Source organism: Zalophus californianus, chromosome 12, assembly GCF_009762305.2.
Source record: "Zalophus californianus isolate mZalCal1 chromosome 12, mZalCal1.pri.v2, whole genome shotgun sequence".
NCBI lineage: Eukaryota > Metazoa > Chordata > Mammalia > Carnivora > Otariidae > Zalophus > Zalophus californianus.
This window is the reverse complement of record NC_045606.1, coordinates 9,188,139-9,214,333: the sequence shown is the minus strand read 5'-3', so window position 1 is coordinate 9,214,333 and position 26,195 is coordinate 9,188,139. Positions and strand designations below refer to the sequence as shown.

Genomic DNA, 26,195 nt, shown 5'->3' with positions numbered 1-26,195 from the left:
TTGCCTACTTTAGAATCTCATATTAATGGGATTACATAGTATTGCCCTTTTGTGTAAGGCTTATTTCACAGCCTACCATTTTGAGATTCATCCATGTCACGTTGCACTAGCTTTTTAGTGACAGATTTTATGGGAAGTTACCTGCACATTATCTTTGGGCATCTAGGGCTGATTCATAGTCTGGTTGTTCTTTCTTTTTCTTGTGTGTGTGTTTTAAAGGTTTTATTTATTTGTTTGACAGAGAGAGCACAAGTAGGGGGAGTAGCAGGCTGAGGGAGAAGGAGAAGCGGGCTCCCCTCTGAGCAGAGAGCCCCGACAGGACGCGGGCTCATTCCCAGGATCCCAGGATCACAACCTGAGCCGAAGGCAGACGTTTAACCGACGGAGCCACCCAGGCGCCCCCAGTTTTTTTTTTTTAAAGATTTTATTTATTTATTTGACAGAGAGAGACACAGCGAGAGAGGGAACACAAGCAGGGGGAGCGGGAGAGGGAGAAGCAGGCTTCCCGCGGAGCAGGGAGCCCGATGCGGGGCTCGATCCCAGGACCCCGGGATCACGACCTGAGCCGAAGCAGACGCTTGAAGACGGGGCCACCCAGGCGCCACAGTTGTTCTTTTTCTTAAGAACGCCCCAATTTATCTGAACTGAAAATAAAAACCATCTGCCTCTTCTAAGTCTTGGAATCCCCTTGATTTTACGGGGCAGGGCCTGCAGCTCACCTGCCTCATCATGGGGGTGTACACCTCTCTTTTCCCACAAGCCTGGGCAAATCTGTACTGCTGATTAAGACACAGTATTAAAACAAGTTTCTCCAGATTTTCCCAAATCCACTTAGACACTTTTGAAATTGCCTAAGCAAATTCATAATTGTTTTAATTTGTTGTCTTCTCAACTACATATGAATGTCTGCCAGAGTAGCTGGGCTCTTGTAAATCTCTCCCCTTGGCTTCCTAAATTGTCTGTGCTTTTATCCTTACCCCATTTTCCACAGAACACCTTGTTTTGAGGCAGAAATCCCAGCACGCTACTCGTTGGTGTGAACCGTCGCAAAGTTTCCCAGTGTTACTAGAACACAGTACAAGCTCCGCTGTCAACACCCCTGCTTCTCCCGGCCTCTCCCAGCCACACTCCCCGAGTTCTCTCCAACTGGCCCACTCCTCGTTCACTTCGGGGCTGCCCCACCCGCTGTCTCATCTCCCTTCCCTCCAGATGTCCGCATCTTTGTCTCCCTTTTATCATTGGGGTTCCAACTCAGTGGCCATCCCTTCAGAAAAGCCTGTCCTAGAACCAGGTTAGCGTAAGTGCCCACCATTGAATTCGATCGTATCACCTTGCTTTCTCTACTTCCGAGTAAATTCATCAATACTTAGAATTATCATTTGTTTATGCACATATATGTACTTATTTATTCATTCATCTATAGGGTGGGGAGTAGTGGATTTTATTTTTAATTTTTAAAAAGATTTTACTTATTTATTTGTCAGAGAGAGAGAGGAAGGGAGGGAGAGAGCACAAGCAGGGGGAGCGGAAGGCAGAGGGAGAAGCAGGTTTCCCGCTGGGGAGCCTGATGCGGGACTCGATCCCAGGACCTCGGGATCAGGACCTGAGCCGAAGGCAGACGTTTAACCGCCTGAGCCACCCAGGTGTCCCTATTTTTAAATTTTTAAAAAAGATTTATTTATTTTAGAGAGAGACAGAGAGACAGAGGGAGAGAGCGTGACTGGCTGGATCCCAGAACCCTGAGATCATGACCTGAGCCAAAATCAAGAGCCGGCCACTTAAATAACTGAGCCACCCAGAGGCGGATTTTACATAGATGTATGTGTATCTCGTTGGACCGACCACTATGATGCGTGTCCATGTGTTACTGCATTTCCATTTTACATGGGAAAGCAATGGGTGGCTGTATGACCATGGATGACAGGGATGAGACCATGAAAGTCTTGGATGACTTGACGGGGTCTCTTTGCTTCTCTTGTTTCCATACGTCCGACGGAAGAGGAAGGAGACAGGATGTCTTACAAGAGTGTCAGCCCTCACAACCTTCTGTCTGGTCACTGTAAAATCTTTCTAGTCTAAGTAACATATCTGATGAAGCTTTAAAAGCCAGAGGAGGACTCTTTTCCACTTTCATGCTGAGAAGGTTTAAGGAAATCCCAAATAAGATGATATTTATATAATAGATTTAAAAATATAGAAGAAAAAGATGCTCAGAGAATTTGCCAGAGGTTTCACTGTATCAGAATTTATCATTTCTTTTGCCTTACTGAAATTGTATTGTGGTGGTGATTTCAAAATGTGCATGTATATCCATCTCAACTACGCTAAAAATGCCCAGAAAATGCACCAAGCTGTTAAAAAAATGGTCTTTTATCACTAGTGGGATTCCTTATAGTTTTTCAATTTTTCATTGAAAAATTATAGTGACCATATATTACTTTATAATAAAAAATTACTGAGGGGAAAATTTACAAAAATCTGTGTTAAACAAGGCCAAAAGAAAAACATCTTAATATAATACATTTTTAATGGAGAAATGATCAAGCACAACTATTAAGATCCTCAAAGTTTTACACTGTCCACGTTAAACGTCTTTGTAAAAGTGCTTTAAAAATTAGATGTAATTGATGAACAGTGAAGTACTATATACAGAAAGTGTGAGAAGGGAGAATAAGCTGGAGATAATTCACCTTATTATTGTTCTCAATAGTTGCATACGGCAGCTCTTGGAAAACACAATGCATTGCACAGAGGTAGTTTGGTTCATACGGCAATGGGCTTGAAGAGTTCCCAAGCTGCATTTTTTTCCCTGATCTATACATATTTTACATTGGTTTTGGGGAGCATAGCGTAATTTATCCCATAGAAAAATGTTACAGATTGTGACTACAGTACCAGACTAGCCTAGGCAACTTATTTAACTCACAACAGCTGGTAATAGGAAAGTAGAAAATCTATGGTTGAGTCATAATGAAATAATTGGGCAAAAAATAAAAGTAAATACAAGGCAGCATTTACATTGTCATTGTGGGTTTAATCAAAGGTTTTGGAGAGCGGGAAAAGTCTCATAGTTGTGAAGATGTTTCTCTATTTTCCAGAACTTTATGTTTTATCAGTAGTTCCTTATTTTATCGTATTTGATTTTTAACTAATAAATAGTTCTCAGCTTATAGGCATCCAAACACAGTTGTCAAACTCAATTTGAATCTACACTGTGACTTGGAAATGCATATGTAATAGTCAAAAGGTCCTCTTAAATATTTGATAACTTGCCACATGCATTATAATATCCCTACTGGACTAAACATGCCAAGGTCTGGCTTGTCCAACACAACTGCAAGCCACAGGAACTCCAATTAAGTTAACAAGCAGAAGATTTTAAAATAACACCTCTTTTACTTTTGAGTTAGGGAACAGAACACCTAAACTGGTTGATTTCTATCCCCATGGTTCTCGTCCTAGCCACTAAAATAATCCCAAGCCAAGTTGATTTTTAAACAATATCCCCCTGCGTTAGGATACCTTTGTATACCGTGTCTACTCTCGCGGGGGTTAACTGATGCATCTGAACCCCAGGAAATTCGATTCTCTGAGAGACTCTGAAATATGCTTCCAGTGACATCATCAAACACCTATCAGAGTGATGATGGTGATAGTATCATTATGGGACGGTCTCCCGCCAGTTATCTCAACTTTCTGGGTCTCAGTGTTCCTCACTCGTTATATATGGGATGAGCTTGGGGCACCTGGGTGGCTCAGTTGGTTAGGCGTCTGCCTTCGGCTCTGGTCATGATCCCAGAGTCCTGGGATCAAGCCCTGCATCAGGCTCCCTGCTTCTCCCTCTACCTCTGCCATTCCCCTGCTTGTGTTTTCTCTCTCCCTCTCTGTGTCAAATAAATAAAATCTAAAAAAAACAAACAAACAAACAAAAAAAACCAGGACCAGCTCAGCATATCTGACGGGGTAGGGTGAGCATGATCATGCTCACCATGCTCACCATGATCACCAGAGATCATGGACATGGAAGTACTTCATAATTCACAACTCCCTAAATATAAACTATGTCTGACGCCGGGGCTTTACCCTAGCAACCAAACCTTGGCAATCTATTTCTTCTGCCTATGTCTTCGTGATACCAACGAGCCATTTCCCACCCCCCACCCAGGGACTTAAAAAATTGTTTTAAAATAGTCTCAGCAGAACTGAGGAGTTGTGTTGAAATTTGGGAGATTTTGTAATTCTTATTATAGGATATTATCCCGAGAATGGTCCTAACTGTGGAAACTAAATATCTTAAATCACAGGGCTGGCAATCCATTCCATCTTTAAAATAGATTTTATGTATTCGTTTGAGAGGGAGAGAGAGAGACTGAGCAAGAGAGAGAATGAGTAGGGCGAGAGGGAGAGGGAGAAGCAGACTCCTCTCCACTGAGCAGGGAGCAGGATGTGGGGCTCAATCCCAGGACCCTGGGATCACGACCTGAGCTGAAGGCAGATGCTTAACCGACGGAGCCACCCAGGCGCCCCTCCATTCTATTTTTTTATAGGTAGTTTAATGGTCAGTCAGAGATGAATCTGACCTATATTACTGAACTATGAGAAAATGATTTGGACTAAAAAAGATTTCATAAAGCAATACCCACCAACCTTTTATTCATTCAATCCAATAAATCTCTTTTGAATACCTAGTATGTATCAGACAACCCTCTGTCTTGGTGGCCAGGGTCTCAGTATTTTAAACATATGGACATGCACTGAACAAAAATTCATGGATGGAAGAATTACATATATCATCATCTTTATCAGGTTATACAGAACTAGATGTATACATGGTTAACGTATACCTTCACTGAATATTGAAGGCTGAGCAGGGCACACAGAAGAAAGGACAGAACCGCTGGATCTGGTTTAAAATCTCTCTATGAGAAAATATAAACAGTGAATTGAGTGTGTCTGGTTTTTCCTTTCTAGAGATATCATGAGTAAGCTCCTCCTCTCTGGCCTGAGTTCTGTTTTTCTAATCTCCTAGCTGGGGACTATTGCTTACTCATGTTCAGGGGCCCTCTCTTCACATATAGGGATACTTCCGAAGTGACTAATACCACTTCCCTTCCAACAGTCTGGTAGCCAAACCACCGCTTCTATCCTTCGCCTCCACTGCCATTTTTGCTTCTGACCTATTTCTTTCGAGTTCTGTTGCCTTCTCAGATCAGTCCTTCAGACCTACCAGGGCAGGGCAGTGCAGAGTCACGAATCATGTCAATGCCTGACATCGCCACCGTCCTTCCCAGTTTCCAAGGCTGCCCTGAAACCTGGATGAGGAAGAGGTGTTGAAGAGCTAGTTACCACCGAAGAACCCACTGAATGAGGGTGGGTTTGCCCAACTGACTGGTTGTCTGCCTCACAGAACGCCAGGAGACTTGAAGGGATGATGGGGAACTTCCGGGGTGGGGTGGGGCGGGAAAGGTGACAGGAGTGATTGTCACAGACGGTTAAGCCCAGAGAAGGGCTGGTGGAAGGACGTGGGAAATATAAAACTCCAAAACGGGGTTGGTGGCAAAGGCCATTGCTTGAAAACCAGGTTTAAAAGCTGATGAAGGTTTGACAGAAGACTGCTCTCAGTTTACTACCACCTTTCAATTCTGACTTTGTTCAATAGCGAACTGGTGAGCAGAAAACAGTGGGTGGGTGAGAGTGTGAGCCCTCAGGTCCAACATTCCCAAAGCCCTTGGCATGCATGGTTGGCAACCCGCTACATATTCAATAGCTTCTCACAGTCCAGTCTAATGTTACGTCTCAGGGTGCAGCTTTTCTCTTCCTACATACACCCTCACAATCTGTCAATCCCAGCAAGATGATGTGGAGGTAAAGCGAGGCAGGGCTGACAAGATTTCACTCCTCTGGGCACAGTCCTCACCCAACTCACCTGCCTTCTGTTTTGTACTCTGCTCAGGTCCACATGACTCACTCTCTAATGACAAAGGCTGAGTAATAGTCCCCATATTGGGCTTTTTACGTGCTGGTTGAGTTGTCCTTCTAGAATTCATCTGAATGCCATGCACGGCTGAGAAGCATCACGGCAAGGTGGAGTCATTAGCCTTAGGGGTTACAGCCTCTCAGAAAGGGTTCATTCCCCTATGCTCTGTGATTTGCACCTGGGCCATGAGGGGCTGTTTGTTCTTTTGTTCATTCACTTATTTAACTAAAGCATATTTGATAAAATAGTAGAACCACAGGGGCGTCTGGGTGGCTCAGTCGTTAAGCATCTGCCTTTGGCTCAGGTCATGGTCCCAGGGTCCTGGGTTCGAGCCCCGCATCGGGCTCCCTGCTCGGCGGGAAGCCTGCTTCTCCCTCTCCCTTTGCCCCTGCTTGTGTTCCCTCTCTCGCTGTCTCTCTCTCTGTCAAATAAATAAATAAAAATCTTTAAAAAAATAAAAAAATAAAATAAAATAGTAGAGCCACAGTTGCCAAGAATGAATCAGAAGTACTCACTGCCCTGAAGGAATATATGAGTCCTTTGGGGAGATGACTTTACACATGAAATAATCACAGGACATCCTAAAGCCACTCAGGGTAGAGACGTACTAAAGGAACACAAGTCAGAAAGCAGCGAAGTCACCAGCCTGGAGTTATCTGGGGAAAGGACTCCAATATTCTTATTACCAAGCAAGTGGAAACATGATACTTCACTTTCAGAGTAAAAGAACAAGTCGCCAACAAGTGCCAGGTGCTGAGCCTGGTGACTTTGCCTCACACAGTCCCACAATATGCCACACGCCAAAAATCAGGTTTCTTCCATTCCTGTCTGTGTTTCTGCATTCCTCTCCTCTGGGTCATTGTCCATATCCTAATTCGGGGGTACAAGTGACCCCTTCTGGGTTTGTTTACAGTTATCTGTAAGGATCATGTCTCCATCCATGCTTACTGAACAAAATTCTGGAAAAGATGCGTAGTTTGCAAGGAAATGAAAGATTTCTAGTCTAGAACGGGGAACAAGGACCTTTAATGCAAGCGTTTCTCTGCAGAAAGCCTCTGGGTTCTATGGAGCAGTGCCTGCCTACCCCCCACCCCAAGTTGTTTCAATGTTCTTTTAAACTTTCTATTATTATCCATGCTTTGAAAAAATCAGCCTCTAACGCACAATTGTTTTAAGGCTCTCTCTAAATAACACACACATTTAAGTTGGTTACCAATGAGCATTAGGAAAAAACCAACAGAAATAGCCACCCTACCCCCCGCAAAAAAACAAAGCAAATGACGACAGTAAAAATTTGAAACAGGGGAGCAATCGCTAAGACACCAGGAAAAGGCCATTAAACCTGTGTTTTCTAGTAAAACAAAGATAGTCCCAGCATCCCCCCTCCGACCCTCCCCTTGGCGGCACCTGCCATGGGAAGGTATGTCTAGTGCCTAAGCCAGCCTGCGAGCCTTTGCTGTGTAAAGACTTCCACAGGTCTGGCTCTTGCAGAACTGCAGGCAAGCCTGGAAATGAAGTGCAAGAAGATCAAAGAGCTCTTCTACGGGGGGGGGGGGGGGGGGGGGACCTCCAGGAGCAAGGGTGGATCTGGAATCTGCCCCAAACATCAACATAGAACAATCAGTACCTAAAGGAGCTAAAGGAGGCGGGGGGGGGGGGGGGGGGGGGGGGGGGGGGGGGGGATGAAGCAAAGATATTGGAGGCAAAAGGAAGCTCAGCCACTCTATACAGGGTACTTGGGAAAGAAGTGAATTTGGGAGACAGGGTTGGAGTGCATGGAGGGGGCTGAGGTTTCCAGGCTGCTCCTGTCTGAGCTAGCCACAATGCTACCTCGGGCTGGAATTGTTCTCTGTGTCATCCATCTCCTCCCTTTTGCTGCTGGGAACAAATGAGAAGCAGTGGAAGGAAGAAAAATAATCTGCCTATAAAGATTAGTGGCTTGATCTCACCAATGAGGGGAGCCTACTGCTTGTTTTTTTTTTTTTTTTCAAGTTACAGAAACATGTCAGGTTCTCAGCAGAACTATTTGAACCAATATCTCATGTCATAAAGGATATGAAAAGTAAAAGAAGTAAAAAAAAAAAAAAAGAAAGAAAGAAAAGCCAAAAAACAAAAACAAACAAAAACAAAACAAAACAAAAAATGTGGCAAGCTACCGGAAGGCCATTTTGACTATAGAACAATAAGCAATCAAACTTCCATTGGCACCTGTCAGTGATCATGGCCTTGGAGTCACAAGGCCTGGATTAGAACTCTGGTTTCACTACCACCACCAAGGCAACTTCTTGATCATGTTGAGTCTCTTTTTCTTGTGAAACAAGGACTTATGACTCGGGAGGAATCAATGAGATGGCAGAATTCCTGGCCCAAGCACCTGACACATGGCAGACCCTTAACAAATATAACTATGGCTTGAATCTGAATTAAATCTGGACTGGACCCCAGTAGAATGAATTGCTTCCTTCCTCCGAGCACTCTGAGCGGTAGACCCCTCTGCCTTCTGCTCACAAGCTGTGTGTGGCCTGGTGAGCAGCTGTGGGCTCTTGCCACTGAGCGAACCAGCCTGCCTGGGTCGCAGGGACGAGCCCAAGGCTTGAAAGTAAGGCATCTGGACCCAACCCTGAGCAGGGGAGCCCATGCTGGGCACTTAAGAGCTGAGGAAGCCACACCTCTAATGTGCCTTTTAGAATTCCCTTAAGAGAGCTCCCAGCTTGCTGCTCAGAACATTCTCTACTGTTATTTTGCACTTAGAAAAAGCCCTCGTCTGACCCTCTGCAGTGGTTTCGTAAGCATAGTTGGATTTGTGTGCTGTGTGCATGCACATGTTTTTATTTAATGCTTGCTTTAAAATGGACAATTTTTTCTTTTCATTACTCCTACTTAATCCTAATATTCCCTTTAAGTTTCACTTTCAAATGGGAAGAGGAAGTAGCAGTGCAAAGAGCAGAATTAAAGAGGACAGACCGAGTCCTGGGGGGGGGGGGGGAGGCCCGAAGCCTCTTTCCCTAGCTAGCTCTGCGTCCTAAAGCCCACTTCCTGCATTCATCGACTAAGACAGACTGACCTGAAAATCACTAACACCGACTAAGTGACCTCAGGAGAAGCCTAAGCCAAGTTTCTGTCACAAGGGAACTGCAATTTTAGCTCATATACTATTCTTTCTAGATCATATTTTCCCCTCCATGAGGATAGCTGTCAATTCAAAGTAGCCATTCCCATTCGCAACCACTTGCTCTTAGATGCCTCACCTGCCTGAGCAAGTAACTTGGTGGTGCTGCTAAAGCCGGCCTTCCCTCGCCGCAGACCTAAGTCTAGACAAGAGAGAGTCTGAAATGTCCTTTATGACATCCCAGAGCCGGGGCTGGCAAACTTTTTCTGAGAAGAGTCAGAGAGTAAATATTATCAGGTTTGCAGATCACACAGGGTCTGGTCCAACCTCTCAGCTCCACTGCTACCATTCAAAAACAGCCATAGTCAAGAAGCAAATAAATAGGCCTGGCACCATCATGTGCCTGGAAACTCTACCTACAAAAGCAGGCGGGAGCTGGATTTGAACCATGGGCTGTACTTCACCAAGCTCTGCTTTAGAGGAAGGCCTAACAGGAGGTCAGGGGGTCTATGATGAGGGTTCCCTTCACCCTGTACTTTCTAGAAGGCAAATGTGGTTGAACAGATTCATTTTCCTCCAAGGCCAAACTCTGAAAGAGTCTTCTTAGGGTTCAGATCTTCCCATTTCATCATCAGCTAAATTAGAGGAATGGAAGATACGAGGTACTGAAAACGGACGGGGAAGTCAGGAGCTGAGAAGCATCATTCGCGTGTGGTTTTGTGTAGCGGGTGTTACAGCTCCGTGCTAGGCATCGTTTACTTTCAGACTTGGATGTCCAACTCTAGATACCCCATTACACCCAAGAATCCTGGCCTTCCATATTCATGACAAATGGTTGTCAAGTCGGGCTTGTCTGTTCTGAATTTTAATCTTGCCACGAGTTTGTGAGGCAATATTCTTGAATTTATACCTCTCATTCCCTATGGTGATCTGCAGCTAGTCCCCTGAGACTTTCCTCCGGCTGAACAGAGATGTGCCTCATGCCTCCTCTACCTTACAGCCCTGCAGATATGGGAAGACAACAGTGGCTTCTCACCCCTGCTTTTCCCACTCGGGGACTTTGCTCCAGATTTCCCTCCTCCTCAGCACTCTTGGGAAGTCCATGTGTGTGGCCTCCCTTCACAGAGATACCCTCCAGAAAGACTACCCCATCCAGCAACTCTTCCCGGTTTCCTGGTCCTGCGGCCGCCTCTTACAGTCTTACACTTGCTCATACTTGGGTGATGAATGAAGCGTTCTGTTGTTTCCCAGCACATTTTGTCTCTTTAAAGAATAATGTGTCATCTGAGAACAGCAGCAAACATTCTGCTTCCCATGGCTTCCCTTTAGTTCATTACACTGAGAAATTCAGCAGGGAATGAAAGATGGATAAATGCTGCCGAAATTACTCACATGTCTGCGTTAACATCATATATCAGTTTTCAGGCGACGTTGGGGCTCCTGAGTGGCTCAGTTGGTTGAGTGTCTGCCTTCGGCTCAGGTCATGATCCCGGAGTCCCGGGATCAAGCCCCGCATCAGGCTCCCTGCTCAGCAGGGAGTCTGCTTCTCCCTCTCCCTCTGGCTGCCACTCTGCCTACTTGTGCTCCCTCTCTATCTCTCTGTCAAATAAATAAAACAATCTTTAGAAAAAAGTTTTCAGCAGATGTGATTCACATCTTTTAAGTTTAATAACTAATATGACAGTTGAGCAATGGAAATGGAATCTCCAACTGCATCTATTAATAGTCGGGCTGACGGTAAATTCCTCTCCAGCTTGGACGAGGAAGTATTTTTCCTTGCTCGGGTCTCTCTCAGGTTTTAGTTTCTATCACATCGCGCTAGCCTATGAGAATCAGATTTGCTACTGAGTGCAGATATAGAATTCGGTTGTTGAACGACCATTTTTGGATTGGCCATGTTTGAGATTTAACCAGAGCAATGTCTTCTAAAAACATGACTCTGTTAGAACAACAAACAAGAAAACACATCATTGCCATCCTTGCCTCGTTATTAATTATTAATCAACCAAATATGTAAGAATAACTCATACAGGCAGTTTACAAAACATATTTCATATCTCCCTTTGGAAAACTGCCTACCTTCAACTTTTATGTTTTTTATCTTACTTACCATAGACATTTTATAATTCTCTTCTTTGTTAAGTTTAAAAAATTTTTTTATTGTTATGTTAATCACCATACATTACATCATTAGCTTTTGATGTAGTGTTCCATGATTCATTGTTTGTGCACAACACCCAGTGCTCCACGCAGAATGTGCCCTCTTTAATACCCATCACAAGGCTAACCCATCCCCCCACCCCCCTCCCCTCTAGAACCCTCAGTGTGTTTTTCAGAGTCCATCGTCTCTCATGGTTCGTCTCCCCCTCCGACTTACTCCCCTTCATTCTTCCCCTCCTGCTATCTTCTTCTTCTTTTTTTTCTTAACATATATTGCATTTCAGAGACACAGATTTGTTAAGCTTTTTAAAATAGCCTTCACGTTTAAATACACTGACTAAGGTGAACTGCTCTGCCATGATAAAAACTCCAGGCCAAAGAATACAGGAGTGGACTTCCTTATTGCTTAGTAAGAAACTATTTGATGTTTTTCTTGTGGGGACAATTACCGACTAATCTCCGGGAGCCACATACACTGCTTTTGCTCATCAGTAGCATCCCTGAAAACATGGGTCCTGTTAAGTGACAAGACATCCACCAGGATGCTCTGCAATGAAAAGGAACCTCATGCATTTGCTTGTGATGTAAGTCTAGGAGACTCTTGGTAATTAAGGGAGAGGAGTGGAATGATGTGGCTGGAGCCAAGTCGTCGGAACTAGAAAACCCCTAAAAATGAAAGCTGCTTACCCCCATTATATGTCTAAGCACCAAATCCTGGCTCAACAACGCACTCCTGGAGATCAGAAACCTTTCTATTTGTCCTTGTGCCAGTCCTGGCTTCTCTGGCTGTCCCATTCCATCTGACAGAACATGTTGATGAAGATAAAGTCGTTCTTGGCAACCTGGGGCTCTGCATGTCCCTGCAAGGCCAGAGCTGTGTGAGGGTGGCATCCAATGGCCTTTAAATGGCCGGAGGCCTAGGCCCAGTGTCATGGACATATTTCAATTAAGTCAGTAATCTGTAATCTAAGGTCCTTGTTTGTTTGTTTGTTTGTTTGTTTCAGCTGACTATCTGGTTATTGAGGCCAGTAACCAGAGAAGTAAAAAACTGTAAGTGTGTGCTTCCTGGCTTTACCAAACTCATCCTTAAGCTGTTTATTCTGGCACATCATCAAATCTTTAGAAGGGGGTGGTGGTGGCCGCAGAAGGGTTACTCCTAAGGGGCTGTAGAAGTGCCTTTCAGTGAACTAATTTTTACTCTGCTGAACGGCCACTCAAGCCAGATTGTTTTCCTTGCAGCTGAGAAAGTTTTCTACACAAGCATTTCTTTGTAAGCTCAATTAACTTTTACAATAATTTGTGCTTTTAGTTTAAGAACTACAGATGTTATGTGGGTGGTGGCAAGGGTGAGGGGCTGGGGATGAGAGCATGAAGGAGTAAGGATGCAGAGGCCTCCCCCTCTGGAAAATGTGGCCACACTTCCTTTCATGGAAAAAGCACATCAATTTTTAGGATTACTAAAAAATTTAAATCGTGTGCAGAACTAGAGAAAGCCGCGGCAGCTTGGTTTGGGGGAGGCCAAACTGGGCCATCTCCCAGCTCCCCTCCCTCCTAATGAGACCCAGATCTTTGTGACAGGATTATCTGGAATTGTAATTTCATGCTTGGAAACAGTCCAAAAGTTGGGTAGCAGAACCCGGTCATTCAACAAATGCTCGCTCAATTTGCAAGAGAAATACAAAACCAAAAATATCAAATAACAATTATAAGTATTAATGTGCCAAAGGATAGAGGAACTCTTATTAACTTAATTAATTTTCACTGGGTATGGTTTTTGCCAGTAAAAATACACTTGCTTTTTCCCCCTACATCTATTCATTTATTATTGAGTGTTGATTTGAGGTTAAGTGGGGATGTTTGTGTTGTGCTGCATGTTTGTGTTATTTCATAAAACAGTTCCTAAATCCCACGATACTTGTCATATAATGAATGTTATATTCATTATACACTCAGCCACTCACAAAGAAAAAAACATTTACAAAATGCTTTCGAGTTTACACTTGCAAATAATTTAGACTTTCTAATTCACACCTACTACACTTATTTTTTACAATACTTATTTTTTTACTTGATACTTATTTTTTAAAAAACCCTAATTAGGAAATTACTGAGACTCAAGCCACCAGAATGAAAAGCCCCTTGTAATCTTTGTCCACGTGTAACTTCCGTGCCAGTAGGTTAATCAGTGCCAGCTCAGAAAACGTTCCCCTTACTCATTCAGCCAGCAGGTATTGACTGAACACCTTACTGACAGGCACGGTGGCCAAGTGCGTGGAGGTCAGCCATGGGGGCAGAAAGTTACCCTACCTAAGCCCATGGGATTCAGCTCTGGACGCCTGCCTGTGAAGGACCGGGTGGTGTCACCTGAGCAAATTACTTCTTGTGGAGCCTCACTTGGCTCATGGGGCGGTCATAAGGGTTAAGATGTTAATATCTGCAAAATAGTGTCTGGCTCCCATAAGCCTTCATCATCATCAGTGCCATCACTTCAGTGTCCGCGTGCGCCAGGCAATACTCGAGGTCCAGGGATGTGCCCAGATAGGACTGACCTTGTTCCTGCCTCATGAAACTTACATCCCAGTGGGGAAGACAGGCGTTCACCAAATGCGGTATGGAATTACAGTTGTGATCATGGCTGTGTGGATGCTTCTAGAGTGCAGAAGCCTGACCCGGTCTGAGAGGTCGTGGCAGGATTCCTTGAGGAATGGCCATTCAGCGGAGCTCTTAAGGACAAGAGAGGAGCTTAGCAACATGTGTGGAGGAGTTTGGGGGACTTCCCTGCGGGACGGATGGTGGTGGTGAAAGGCTCCTTGGCTGAAAAGAAATCCAGTAGAGAGGAAGCTGGGAAAGAACCGGGAGCTGGGAGGCAGAGGTGCCAGGTGAGGGGCTTGTTGCTAAGGGTTTTGATTCCATTTTAAGGGCAGTAAGAAACCACTGGCAGGGTTTAAATAAGGAGGAACTTGCCTTACAGTGTGTTTTTATTTATTTTTTATTTTTTTCTCAAAGATTTTATTTATTTATTTATTTGAGAGAGCGAGAGAGCACACGAGCGGGGGGGGAGGGGCAAAGGGAGAGGGAGAAGCAGACGCCCCGCTGAGCAGAGAGCCTGACGTGGGGCTCGATCCCAGGACCCCCAGGATCATGACCTGAGCCAAAGGCAGCCGCTTAACCGACTGAGCCACCCGGGCGCCCTAGACTGTGTTTTTAAAATACCTGCTGCTTTTTAGAGAAGGACCTAGCTGGCGCCCAGAAGTGGGCATGTCTGTAAGAGTGAAACAGGAGGGATCCCTGTGGTGACAGAAATCTTGCATTGCCGTTCAGATCCTGGTTGTGATATCGCAACATGTTCCCATCAGGGGAGACTGGGTAAAAGGTACGTGGGACTTCTCTGTATCATTTCCTACAGCAACAGGTGAATCTACACTTTCCTTAAAACAAAGGTTTAATTACACAACTTGTTTAGAAGTACACGCTGTAAGGCAGAGGTCTCACAAAGAACAGTCATCCCTAGGTAGGTGTTGGCTTTGTGGAAAGAGCTAACACAATGCAGGAGCCCTCGGTACTATTGGCAATGAGTGAACTTGGCTTCTGGCAGTGCCCTGGTGACAGGCGACTCTTCCCCTCGAAGTGGGATGGACAGAGTAAAGCATAGTAGCTTATAATTTTCAAACACTGTGACTTTTTTCTTGTAAAGATAGATGTCATTTTTTAAAGCATGGGGTTTCAATGGTACATTCTTGGTTTATGACTAAGAATTATTTTTTTCAATGCCACGCTGCATGTTGATAAAATCAAATAATCTCCCCCTTCTAACTTAAAAAAAAAAAAAAAAAAAAGGTCTTGCCACCACATGGAGAAGCGAGTGTGGCCTCCAGAGGAGGGTAGACAGAACAGTGAGGTGGCTGCACAAGTCTCTGAGCGTGGTCTGCAGACTAGCAATGTTGGCCTTGCCTGGGAGCCTGTTAGAGATGGGGAGTGCTGGGCCTCCTCACAGACCCCCAGTATCAGAATCTGCATCTTCACAAGCTCTCCAGGAGATGCCTCTGCACTGAGCTTTCCAAGCACCGGAATGATGAAAGGGTCATAGACAATCCTGACAGGTATTAAGGGGTTTGAATCAACAGAACTGGGGATGGCTCAGTTATAGAACTATAAAAGAGTGTCAGGAGCCATTATCTTTTCAGGTAAAAATCTGGAATGTTCCAGCAGCAGGAACATCAAAGGCCTAGATTGTAGGGGAAGACTTTAGTTCAGTCTGTCCGGGGCAAGAAGAGCTGACATTCTTGGGTAGTGCTTGGTCTCCCCACTAGAACTGTGGAGAAGAGTAGTGCACCCAAGGGACAACCATGCGGTGCTGGCTCCTCACTGTTCTGTTGGGTTCAAGTCAGCGAAGCGCGTTGCCCATGACGGGTCCATCCTTTGCTTTAGTTACACCCTGTCCAAACCCACATAAGACAATGCAGATTTCATCAAGATCCCACGATCCCTGGTATTCACAAAGGGTCCCCTATAATTTTTCAACCATAGCTTACAACCAAAGAATATCATAAACACCACCATAATTCAGGGCTTAAACTGGAAATTTTGAAAATCTGAAAATTTAACAACATAGTCAAGGAAGTCTCTGAAGCCTTGCTTGGTCCATATATGTCGTATTTAGCCTCTGTTTTGAATGGTTTAGTCAGTTTCATGCCTGATGTTTACAAAACCTGGTAGAGATGGGGAACACATTGATATCGATAAAACATGCTGAAACACAGCTTTTAGATCTGAAGTAGTATGGGATGTCACAAGGACATTTCGTACCAATAGCACAAGGGGAAAATATGGACAAGTCTGGGCATTTTAAAAGCATGAATGATCTAGAGCAAAGTTTTTTTCCTGTAACTTAAGCTATAGCTCTCTTGCTCATATCCCTATTCATGCACGCACACGCACGTGCACACACACATGCACACTGCCCTCCACACATACACATACATGCAGCTTTAATTCTCTGTTTGAGCTGGGACACGTCTGATGCTCCAGTCTTTTATTCCATTTCCCCCACATTTTGATCCCTGTGTCTTCTATTGAAAGCTTTCCTTCTCAAAAACAGCATCTCGAATTCACATTTATATCAGTGAGACACTGCAGTTCTAAAGCTCCTCTTCCAAAGCCTCATGAAATGAAGCACGTGATAAATATGAGATGAAACTCCTCAAGATGTTGCCTGCAATTGTTTGTATACAAGTAAACTCTGAACACATTTTACAAGTAGGTTCACTTCAACTATGAAGAAATGCATTTTCCCAGACTCTATATTAAAAGGGAAGTAAAGACCAAAAAACTAATAAGAATACATCCTTTCTGGAGCATATAATCTGGAGCAAAAATATAAACTATTTTTAGTTAAGTTTTCTTTATATTTGTTTATAAAAGGAATGATTGTGCTAATTAAGTAAATTTTGAACATTAATTTCTTCATTGCTTGAGCAGATATTTACGTGCCCAAGAATGCCTCTTTTACTCCTTGGTTTCACCGCCATGTCCCCATTAATTCATGAATTAATCTACACTTACTAGGTCACACCAGGAAGGATCTATAGCCACATTTTTTTCCAGACAAGAAATTTAAGATGAAACTGTTAAAACAGAGGAACCAATATCTTTTACAGCAAGCCAGGAGACTAAAAAGGAATTTGTGACCTAGTCTTATGATTTTTGCTGATCATAGATTAGCCTAGTCATCATTCTAAAATAGCCTAACATGTGGATTATTTTAAGGCGCTCTTTGCACCGAAGGTGTGCAACTGTAGACTATTAATTAATTAACCAATAGATTTATCTCTTCGTCACTTGAATGCAAGACACTGCATTGGCTCCTGCCCCAAAGGAACTCCATCAATGACAGAGACAGAGTGGGACATGCTGGAAAAGAAGTTAAAACAAGCACGCACACTGCTGGTTTCCAGCTAGGAGAGGCCAGAGGGCACTTAACAACAAAGCTTCCTAAGGGATGCGATGCTTGAGCTGTACCTTGCAGCTGTGCAGAGGAAAAGAAGGGAGAAAGCAGAGGAACAGAGCATGGAAAGACCCGTGTAAAGAAGTGGAGGCAGGAGGAAGACACAAGCAGCTCGGCTGATGAGTCGGATCAGAGAATGGCTGCCCTCTCGGTGAGCCAGACTCTGGCTGGAAGGGAGGGAGGGCGCAGGAGGCTGGGCAGGAGGCTTTGCAGGGCTGGGGCAGTGAGAGGGGAGGGGGAGCCACCTGCCTGAGGATGCAGCCTTACCCAGGAGCTGCTGGATGAAAATTCACGCTATCAAAGGCTAGGGGTGTCTGTGGTCTGGCGAGCCAGAAGCCAGGCTGACAGCAGGGAAGAAGGGGGTGTGAGCGAAACATGTCTGTCTGAGGTTGCAGAGGGCGAGAGAGACTTCTGGGTGTGGGAGGGTCTCAAAGGGCTCTTTGGGAGGAGAGTCCTCTGGTGAGTTTAGGTTTGATTCATGAAGACTATCTAAGTAAACTGTTATTTCTCCCAGAAAGTGGACTCAGATCCACCCTCTGAATCTTTCTGGATAGTAAAGCTCCCCTAATGGGGATTAAAGAGACTCAAATGGTCGGAACTGACTTTTCAAAAAGATCAAATAATATGTCGATTTCATTTTTAAACATTTCATTGCGGTGAGACACTTAACACGAGACCTGTCCTCCTAACAAGTTTCGAGTGCACAATACAGCCTGACTTGATGGAATCGGACAGCAAGGGGCCCCCTGCACTGAACAGATCCTAACAGGAGGCTCTCCATTCCCCAGTCAAGGTCACCAGTCACATCAGGATGACAAATATACTTGTTAGATGACTGAATTAATTACAGCACACACTTGATTACATCACATAAATGCCTTTTTTATTGTGGGAAGGGGAGGTTCTTCTAATATTAAGTTCAATTAACTGAAGGTATCCAGGAAAGCTTGGTAATCTAAAGCGGAAGAGAAAAACCACCCATTATGCTGCAGAGCTGTATTTCTAGTCTGTTTTTAATGGTAATTCTCTGAACCAGGAGTTCTGTGGAAAGAAAGAAGTCGAAGTGGCTGTGTTTGGGCAGGCGGATGGAGAGGAAGACAGCAACAGAGAGCATGGCTCCCGCCAGCTGGTTATTAGGACACATGAAATCTCTAGACGGGCAGGGCTTTTTTGTTCTTCCTGTCAAGGAAAACACAAAGAAGCCTAAGACATTCCTCTAATGGTCAAGCCATTACCTGAGAGGCAGGGAAACAGAGGATACCATTGAGATGACATATCTGTCTTGCTCCGGGTCTGGGGGAGGAGTCATACACTCTGTTGGCACCTCCGTGGTCAAAATGGCTTCCGAAAGAGCAGAAGCAAGGAAAGGAGAAGGAGCAACTTTTTCCCGTGAATACCTGCTGCAGATTCACTTTCCCTTTGGTATCAGAGTTTTATCCCAAAGCGACTCACGGCCATAAACATCCAAGCACTCAGAGGTTTGAACTCTGTGGGCTTTCCTAAGAGGACAGCGTGAAGGATTTTTGTTTTAATGTTCCATCGGGGGCTTCATTACCCTGCAGTCTGAGACATTTCCCTGTGTTGTAACACTTGGATCTGGTTCATGCAATCTTCCCCGCTTTCAAAACAGATGACCTCTCACTAGAAGATTCACTTATCTCTTTCCCCCTGGCCCTGTAAACCAGTCCAGCAAAGCCTTAACTTACAACAAACAGGCAATTCACTCTACCAGAAAACACAGTTATCTAATCTCCCAAAAATGACACCTGGCAAGTTTCTAACCATAATGCCATTTGACTCGTTTCCATCAACATTTCTTCTCTCAAGCAATATTAATAATGCCTTTTAAGTCTGAAGGCGCTGTAACCAGTGGAAAATAAAATAATAATATTACACAGCCGGATGAAGAGCCTCCACTCCAAGTGAGTGTTTGAAGATGTGTCAACAATGTTCCAAGGAGAACGAATGGGCTCCTGCATAATTCGTCAAATGTTTATTGGGCCCTGGATACGTGCCAGGTCCTGGGCTTGCTGCTGGAGGTACAAATGGTCTTTGTCCTCATGGACAGGGTAGTCTAGGAAGGAAGACAGACACCAAATACTGCAGGTGAATATTTCTCACACCACCATTCACTAGCTGATTAAAAGGGAAAATGAGTATCTGCCTTTTCAGATGGGTCATTTCCACATAAATATGTCCTCATCGTTGTCAGACATTCTTTTTCCTACGAAAGTGAATGATTTTCGAATGAAAGAATGGAAATGATTATGTGTCAAACCAAGAAAGTAGTTCCTTTTGCCATTAATCACGCTGCTCAACATCCATGTAGTGAGCTGAGTTTTTCATACCGAATACCAGGAAGTAGACACGAATCACAAATAAGCCTTCTTTGGCCATCTATGTGGAGACAGATAAGCCAGGCTGGAGGGCGGGGACCTGCAGTGTGCTCTCAGAAACGCCAGGAGCTCATCCTGTCCATGGCCCTCCTGCCAGGGAGCACCGTACCTGAACTCACAAGAGAGACAGCAATGTGAGAGAGACACTGGGAAAGAACAGCCCATTCTGGCCCGGGTGGATGGCCCTGGGTCCATTCAGGCTGGCAAGAAACAGAGAGATTCCTCACTTGTATCCAGCCACCCAATTAGAACACTGACCTCAGCAGTATCTGTACATCCAGAGCTCCTTAGACCACTTCTCAGAGCCTGATGAACACTTAAATTGCCCAGGATTTTGTTACAATGCAGATTCAGAGACTCCCGGGGAACCTGAGAGTCTGCATTTCTAACAAGCTCCAGATGAAGCTCATTACGGGAGGAGTTAGGGAGATGATTAGCTGGAGCCTTATACGGCTCACCGATTGCAACAGTGTCCTTCCGACAGGAGAGCCTGCCAAGGACACGAACAAGGAGAGACCTCAAGGAGACAGAGGAACCAGGACAGGGAGAGGGCCCAAGGCAGAAGACAAAAGCAGATACCACGTTGTCATATCCTGCAACAGATCTCGCAGATGAAGAGGGAAAGGCATGTGCTAGATTTAGCTCCAGAGTGACTGTAGTGGCAAATTCTTTGAACCTTTCTCAGGTGAGTTTCAGTGGAGTGGCCAGAACAGAGATTATATTAGGAAGAAATTCAGACATTGGATAGGAGGAGAAAATGCACCATGGTATTCTCTACTCACAACATCTGCTGGGATAATATCATGAAGTTCTAGTTTCCCAGCATGAAACAGCTGCTGGAGGAGTACAACTTCAGAGCCCATTATTTCCATATATTTCCCCCAGCTTTACTGAGGAAAAATTGGCAAGTAAAAAGTATCTATACTTAGGGGCGCTTGGGTGGCTCAGTCGGTTAAGTGTCTCTGCCTTCGGCTCAGGTCATGATCCCGGGGTCCTGGGAGCGAGTCCCGCATCGGGCTCCCTGCTCAGCGGGGAGCCTGCTTCTCCCTCTGCCTCCCTCTCTCTCTGTCTCTCATGAATAAATAAAAATCTTTAAAAAAAAACAGTGTACATATTTAGGGTGTACAATGTGACGATTTAATAATAGGCGATGTGAATGATTACCACAATCAAGCTAATGAACATGTCCATCACCTCACAGTTAGCTTTTTGTGGGGAGCAGCGGGGGTAAGAACACTTAAGATCTACTCTTCTGGCAAATTTCAAGTATATAGTACAGTATTATTAACTATAGCCACCGTATATTTTTTAAACACTTGAAAGGCTGTGTTGGTATCAGGCACTTACGTCAGATCCTACTGTGTCAAAGAACAGGAGGGTCTGACTTCCCCTTCGGAGTCTGTAACGTCACTCTGTTAGATCTCATGGGAAAGAGATGTGTAGACCATGATACTGTGTGTGGACACTCAGTGCATCACAGTTAACACTGGAATTGTAAAATGAGCAGTGGGGATGGGGGTGGGGGACAGTCGTTTCAGGCTTCTTTGATCCCCTGATGGACCCCTATTCTCTTCTCCTTGACTTTGGAGGAAAGGTAGGATTTGTTAAAAATAAAAATATCTTTGCAATGTATTTTTAAAGTTAAACTCTAGCTTTACTTAAAAAACTCGAGTTGGAGTTTTTTAAGTGACATGACTCGACCCATTTTCCTGACAGTTTTGGTACTGGGAAAACACGCGTGGAGGCCTTCTAATCTGTCACTTCAATATTCAGTCCTCCCTGGGAGCCTTCCAGAGGGACCCGCCAGACTCCCAGCCTGGTTGCAGTGGCCATGACTCAGGCTATGGCTGTGGATGGCTGATTTACTTGTCTGTGTGTCCACTGAATGTGAGATTTCTGGAGTGCAGGCCCGGTGTCTACTGGACTTGCTACAGCCCATGCCTTGTTGGTCACCGACGCACGGAGGGAGGTTGATGACTGATACACGTTTGCTGGATGACTAATCCAAAGGTGATGAGTCTTCTAAGCAGCAGGGAGTGAGCACGTTGGTGTGGTTGGGATGCTCTTCCAGCCCTGGGTTTGGATGGCCTCCTCAGTTACTTACTGGCCCTACACTCCAGCATTTCTGCTTGAAACCTGAAGGGATAACTTACTTCTGGCTAAGTTTTTTTTTTTTTTTTTTTAAGATTTTATTTATTCACTTGAGAGAAAGAGAGAGCAGGGGGAGAAGCAGATTCTGTACTGAGCCTGACGCAGGACTCGATCTCACCACCCTGAAATCATGAGCTGAGCCAAAATCAAGGGTCCGAGGCTTAACTGACGGAGCCACCTAGGTGCCCCACTTCCTGCTAAGCATGTTATGAAGACAAATGAAGGATTCATTAACAAAAATTCAACTTGCGTGACTTTTAAAGCTACCGATAATATAAGGGTACAATTGAAATTTTTTCAAGTTTTTATTTAAATTCAAGTTGGTTAACATACAGTTTAATGTTAGTTTCAGGTGTAGAATTTAGTGATTCAACACTTCCATACAACACCCAGTGCTCATCACAACAAGTGCCCTCCTTAATCCCCGTTACCTATTTCACCCATCCCCCCCACCCACCTCCCCTCCAGTAACCCTGTTTGTTCTCTACAGTTCACAGTCTGTTTTCTGGTTTACCTCTCTTTCTTTGTCCCCCTATGTTCATCTGTTGTATTTCTTAAATTCCATGTATGTGTGAAATCATATGGTATCTGTCTCTCTCTGACTGACTTAACGTTGCTTAGCATACTACTCCCTAGCCCCATCCACGTTGTTGCAAATAGCAATATATCATTCTTTTTGACGTCTGAGTAATATGCCATTCTCTCTATATATCACATCTTCTTTATCCATTCATCAGTCGATGGACATTTCCATAATTGGCTCTTGTTGATAATGCTGCTATAAACATAATGGTGCACGTTTTCCTTTGAATGAGTGTTTTTATATTCTTTGGGCAAATACCCAGTAGTGTAATTGCTGGATCATAGGGTAGCTCTATTTTTAACTTTTTGAGGAACCTCCAAACTGTTTTCCAGGGGGGCTGCACCCGTCTGCATTCCCACCAACAGTGTAAGAGGGTTCCATAAGGGTACAATTAGAATGCAGTTCTAACAGGGATTTACAGATGCAGAGTCTGGATGGTGCCCGTCCATATTTAGGTCCTGTTGTTCTTCTCCTTTCTCCAGGTCCTAGGTCTGCATAGACCCTAACCTCTGACTCCCTGGCACTAGCACGGAGGTCCTGACTCTAATACCTGCTCAGTTTTCCTGTCTGCAAAATCCAATCTTTTGAAATTTCCAAGACCTCAAACATACTTTATCAGTGGTTTTCTGCAGCCACCGTATCACTCACAAGCACAAATACGCACCAATGGGAACCTTAAGAGACAAGAGTTTCCTTCACACTCTGTTGACGGCATTCTGCAAAATGCTTACGGATGAGTCTGAGAAATCAGTCTGCAAACGACTCATAGCGAGATGCCTGCTGGGGCTCCTCTGGGTTATTCTATGGAGCTCTTCCAGTTAGGGCAGGGCCCCGTTCCCGGAGGGCTTTCGCGGCTCCTTCAGAGCCCTTTCTCCAGGCCTGCCCTAGCTCTCCTAGGATTGAATGTTCCCCTTCCTCCCCCCGCCCCCAGCCACTGCAGCAGCTCTGCCCAAAAGTTCTTCCGTTTAGATGAGCTGCCTTGTTTGTTTTTTGCAGCTTAACTGTAACATGCTTCCCAAATGTGGGAGTTAGAAAGTATGGGTTTTCCCAGAGGAAATGCTCCTCTCTTCTAGTTTGCACATCTTTCTTTGGATACTCTGATAGATCACATCACTCCCATCCACTCAACAGCCACTTACTGATCTAAGAAGGTAGCCAGAAAACCTTTAACCATACTCTACCTATCCCACTCTATAAACCATTTGAATCAAAATAGCAGATCATTTCCCTCTGAAGTTGACTTGCTAAATGATCAAGTTATTGATATGGGAGGTGTATACCGCAATCTTTTAGGGTTTATTGCGAGCAACTGATTAATTACACTAACTGCAGATGTCAGAAGTAATTTTCCTCTTCATTATCACTTAAAATCAGATCCATGGGGGCCCCTGGGTGGCTCCTTCGGTTATGCATCTGCCTTCGGCTCAGGTCATGATCCCAGGGTCCTGGGATCGAGCCCCGCGTCGGGCTCCCTGCTCCGCGGGAAGCCTGCTTCTCCCTCTCCCTCTGCTTCTTCCCTGCCTGTGCTCTCTCTGACAAATAAAATCTTTAAAAAAAAAAAGAAAATCTGTTGGGAGGGGGGTATAAACAACAAACCATTACTGACTCTAGCCTGCCTTAGGGCTTTGCTGGTTTTAGACATTATGTCATTTAATCTTCACTCAATCCCGTCCTTTATTTTAATTTTACCAAACAAGAAACCAAGGTTTAGAGACACTCAATTGACAAAAGGCAGAAGCAACATTCAAGCCCATTTCTGCCTGACTCCATACACACCCATACGCTGTTCAAGGACCCATGCTGCCTCCTAGGTTTGAAAGACTGTATTTATGAATTTAAGAAAATTAATTTTTAAGAAGGCTGATTAATATTCATTTTCGTCATTAGATTTCCAGGGAGCCCACTCATCAGAACAGCTAAAATGAAAAAGTCAGACAAAACAAGTCTTGGGGAAGGTCCAGAGCCACTGAGACTTCTAAACACTGCAGGTGGAATAGAGTTTGCTAAAACCACTTTGGAAAACTTTTTGGGAATATCTACTAAAGCTGAGCAAATTCATACCCTAGGACCCAGCATTCCACAATAGGTACCCCACTGTGGCATACAAAAGCACACCAAGAGACACATGTGATGATATCACAGTCTCATAACTGCAAAAGAAGAGAGGCACCCCAAATATCTGTCTATGGTAGAATGGATAAACACTTTGTGGTCTTCCCTTAGAATGAGCTGTACACCTAACAATGAGCGAAACAGTTACATAGAACATCATGGACATGCCCTTCAACAGACAAATGGATAAAGAAGATGGGGTCCATATATACAATGGAATATTACTCAGCCATCAGGAAGGATGAATACCCACCATTTGCATCAACATGGATAAAACTGGAGGGGATTGTGTTAAGTAAAATAAGTCAAGCAGAGAAAGTCAATTATCATATGGTTTCACTTATTTGTGGAACATGAGGAACAGCATGGAGGACATTAGGAGAAGGAAGGGAAAAATGAAGGGGGGGAAATCAGAGGGGGAGACGAACCATGAGAGACGATGGACTCTGAGAAACAAACTGAGGGTTCTAGAGGGGAGGGGGGTGGGGGGATGAGTTAGCCTGGTGATGGGTATTAAAGAGGGCACATTCTGCGTGGAGCACTGGGTGTTATGCACAAACAATGAATCATGGAACACTACATCAAAAACTAGTGATGTACTGCATGGGGACTAACACAATAAAATTAAATTTAATTTAAAAAAAAAGAACATCATGGACAGAATTGAATACACAAGGTTGAGTGAAAGAAGTCAGACACATGAGGGTACATATTGGATGATTCCACTTATACAAAATTCAAGAATAGTCAAAGCTAACCCATAGAGTTTGCATCAGTGTTAGCGATTACTGTATCCCAGATGGAGACTCGAAGACCGAATCTGGATGCTGGTTACAAAGGGAGGTTTGGTTAGTGAAATTTGTCCAATTGCACACTTTTGATCTGTGGACTTTCCTGACTTTACATTATTCTTGAATTGAAAATTTACTTGACAAAATTCTAGGAAAGCTGTCTGGTGGAACAGAATCCCGTGTCAGGAATTCAGGGTTTCAGAATGGAGTTGTGCAGGGGGCTCGACAGGAGGAAGGGGGAGGCCAGAATAATGTGATCTGGCTCAGGGCCCTCACAGCCCCTCACTAAGTTACCTGCAAAAGATGAAATGCTTGGTATAACTGGACTCCTTCTGGAGGGCTTCCCAGCGGGGCGGTGCGGTGGGGTGGGGTGGTGGGGTACTGAGTATAGCATAGGCTCCGGAATCTCAATCGCCTGCCTTAGAGGACAAGCAGACTGAATGAAATGCCTGAGTTCTTCCAGAGCCTGATATCAGGGGATCAACTGTGCTGCCAAGTCTTCCTTTTCCTATGGTAATCTTTTTTTTTCTAGCATAATTAAGATACATTTTCAGGTGTCAAACAAATAGGGTTATAACAGTAACTACGGACCCACGTGTTTTGCCCCCTATTCCTAACTGAGTAAGCTAATAAAAAACACTGAATCTTCACTTAGGAATATTTCTGTTTCCAACTTCAGATGCTTATCCACGTTACTTGGGAAGTGTGTGTGTGTGTGTGTGTGTGTGTGCGTGTGTGTGCGCGTGCGTGCGCAGGGCCCTGGGATCATGACCTGAGCCGAAGGCAGATGCTTCACCGACTGAGCGACCGAGGCGCCCCCATAACCTGTTGTCTTTTAAAATGTAAAATTATAACAATACATGATTGCTCTGAGGATTATAAAGTTTACTGATGTCATTCCTCGTTCCAGCT

The 26,195-nt window shown here is 44.4% G+C and overlaps 1 protein-coding gene across 4 annotated transcripts in view; it reads right to left on the bottom strand.

Moving 5' to 3' along the window:
- EGFR (epidermal growth factor receptor) overlaps positions 1-26,195 on the bottom strand; it is a 197,438-nt gene that overhangs the window by 63,956 nt on the left and 107,287 nt on the right. Inside the window, exon 1 of one of the 4 annotated variants that reach the window (XM_027573141.2) lies at positions 10,479-10,534. The exons of the other annotated variants lie outside the window; for them this stretch is intronic. Within the exon in view, the coding sequence (XP_027428942.1) occupies positions 10,479-10,497 (19 nt within the window). The 5' untranslated portion in view covers positions 10,498-10,534. Of the gene's footprint in view, positions 1-10,478; positions 10,535-26,195 lie in introns of those variants that run through there. 4 annotated transcript variants of the gene reach the window in all.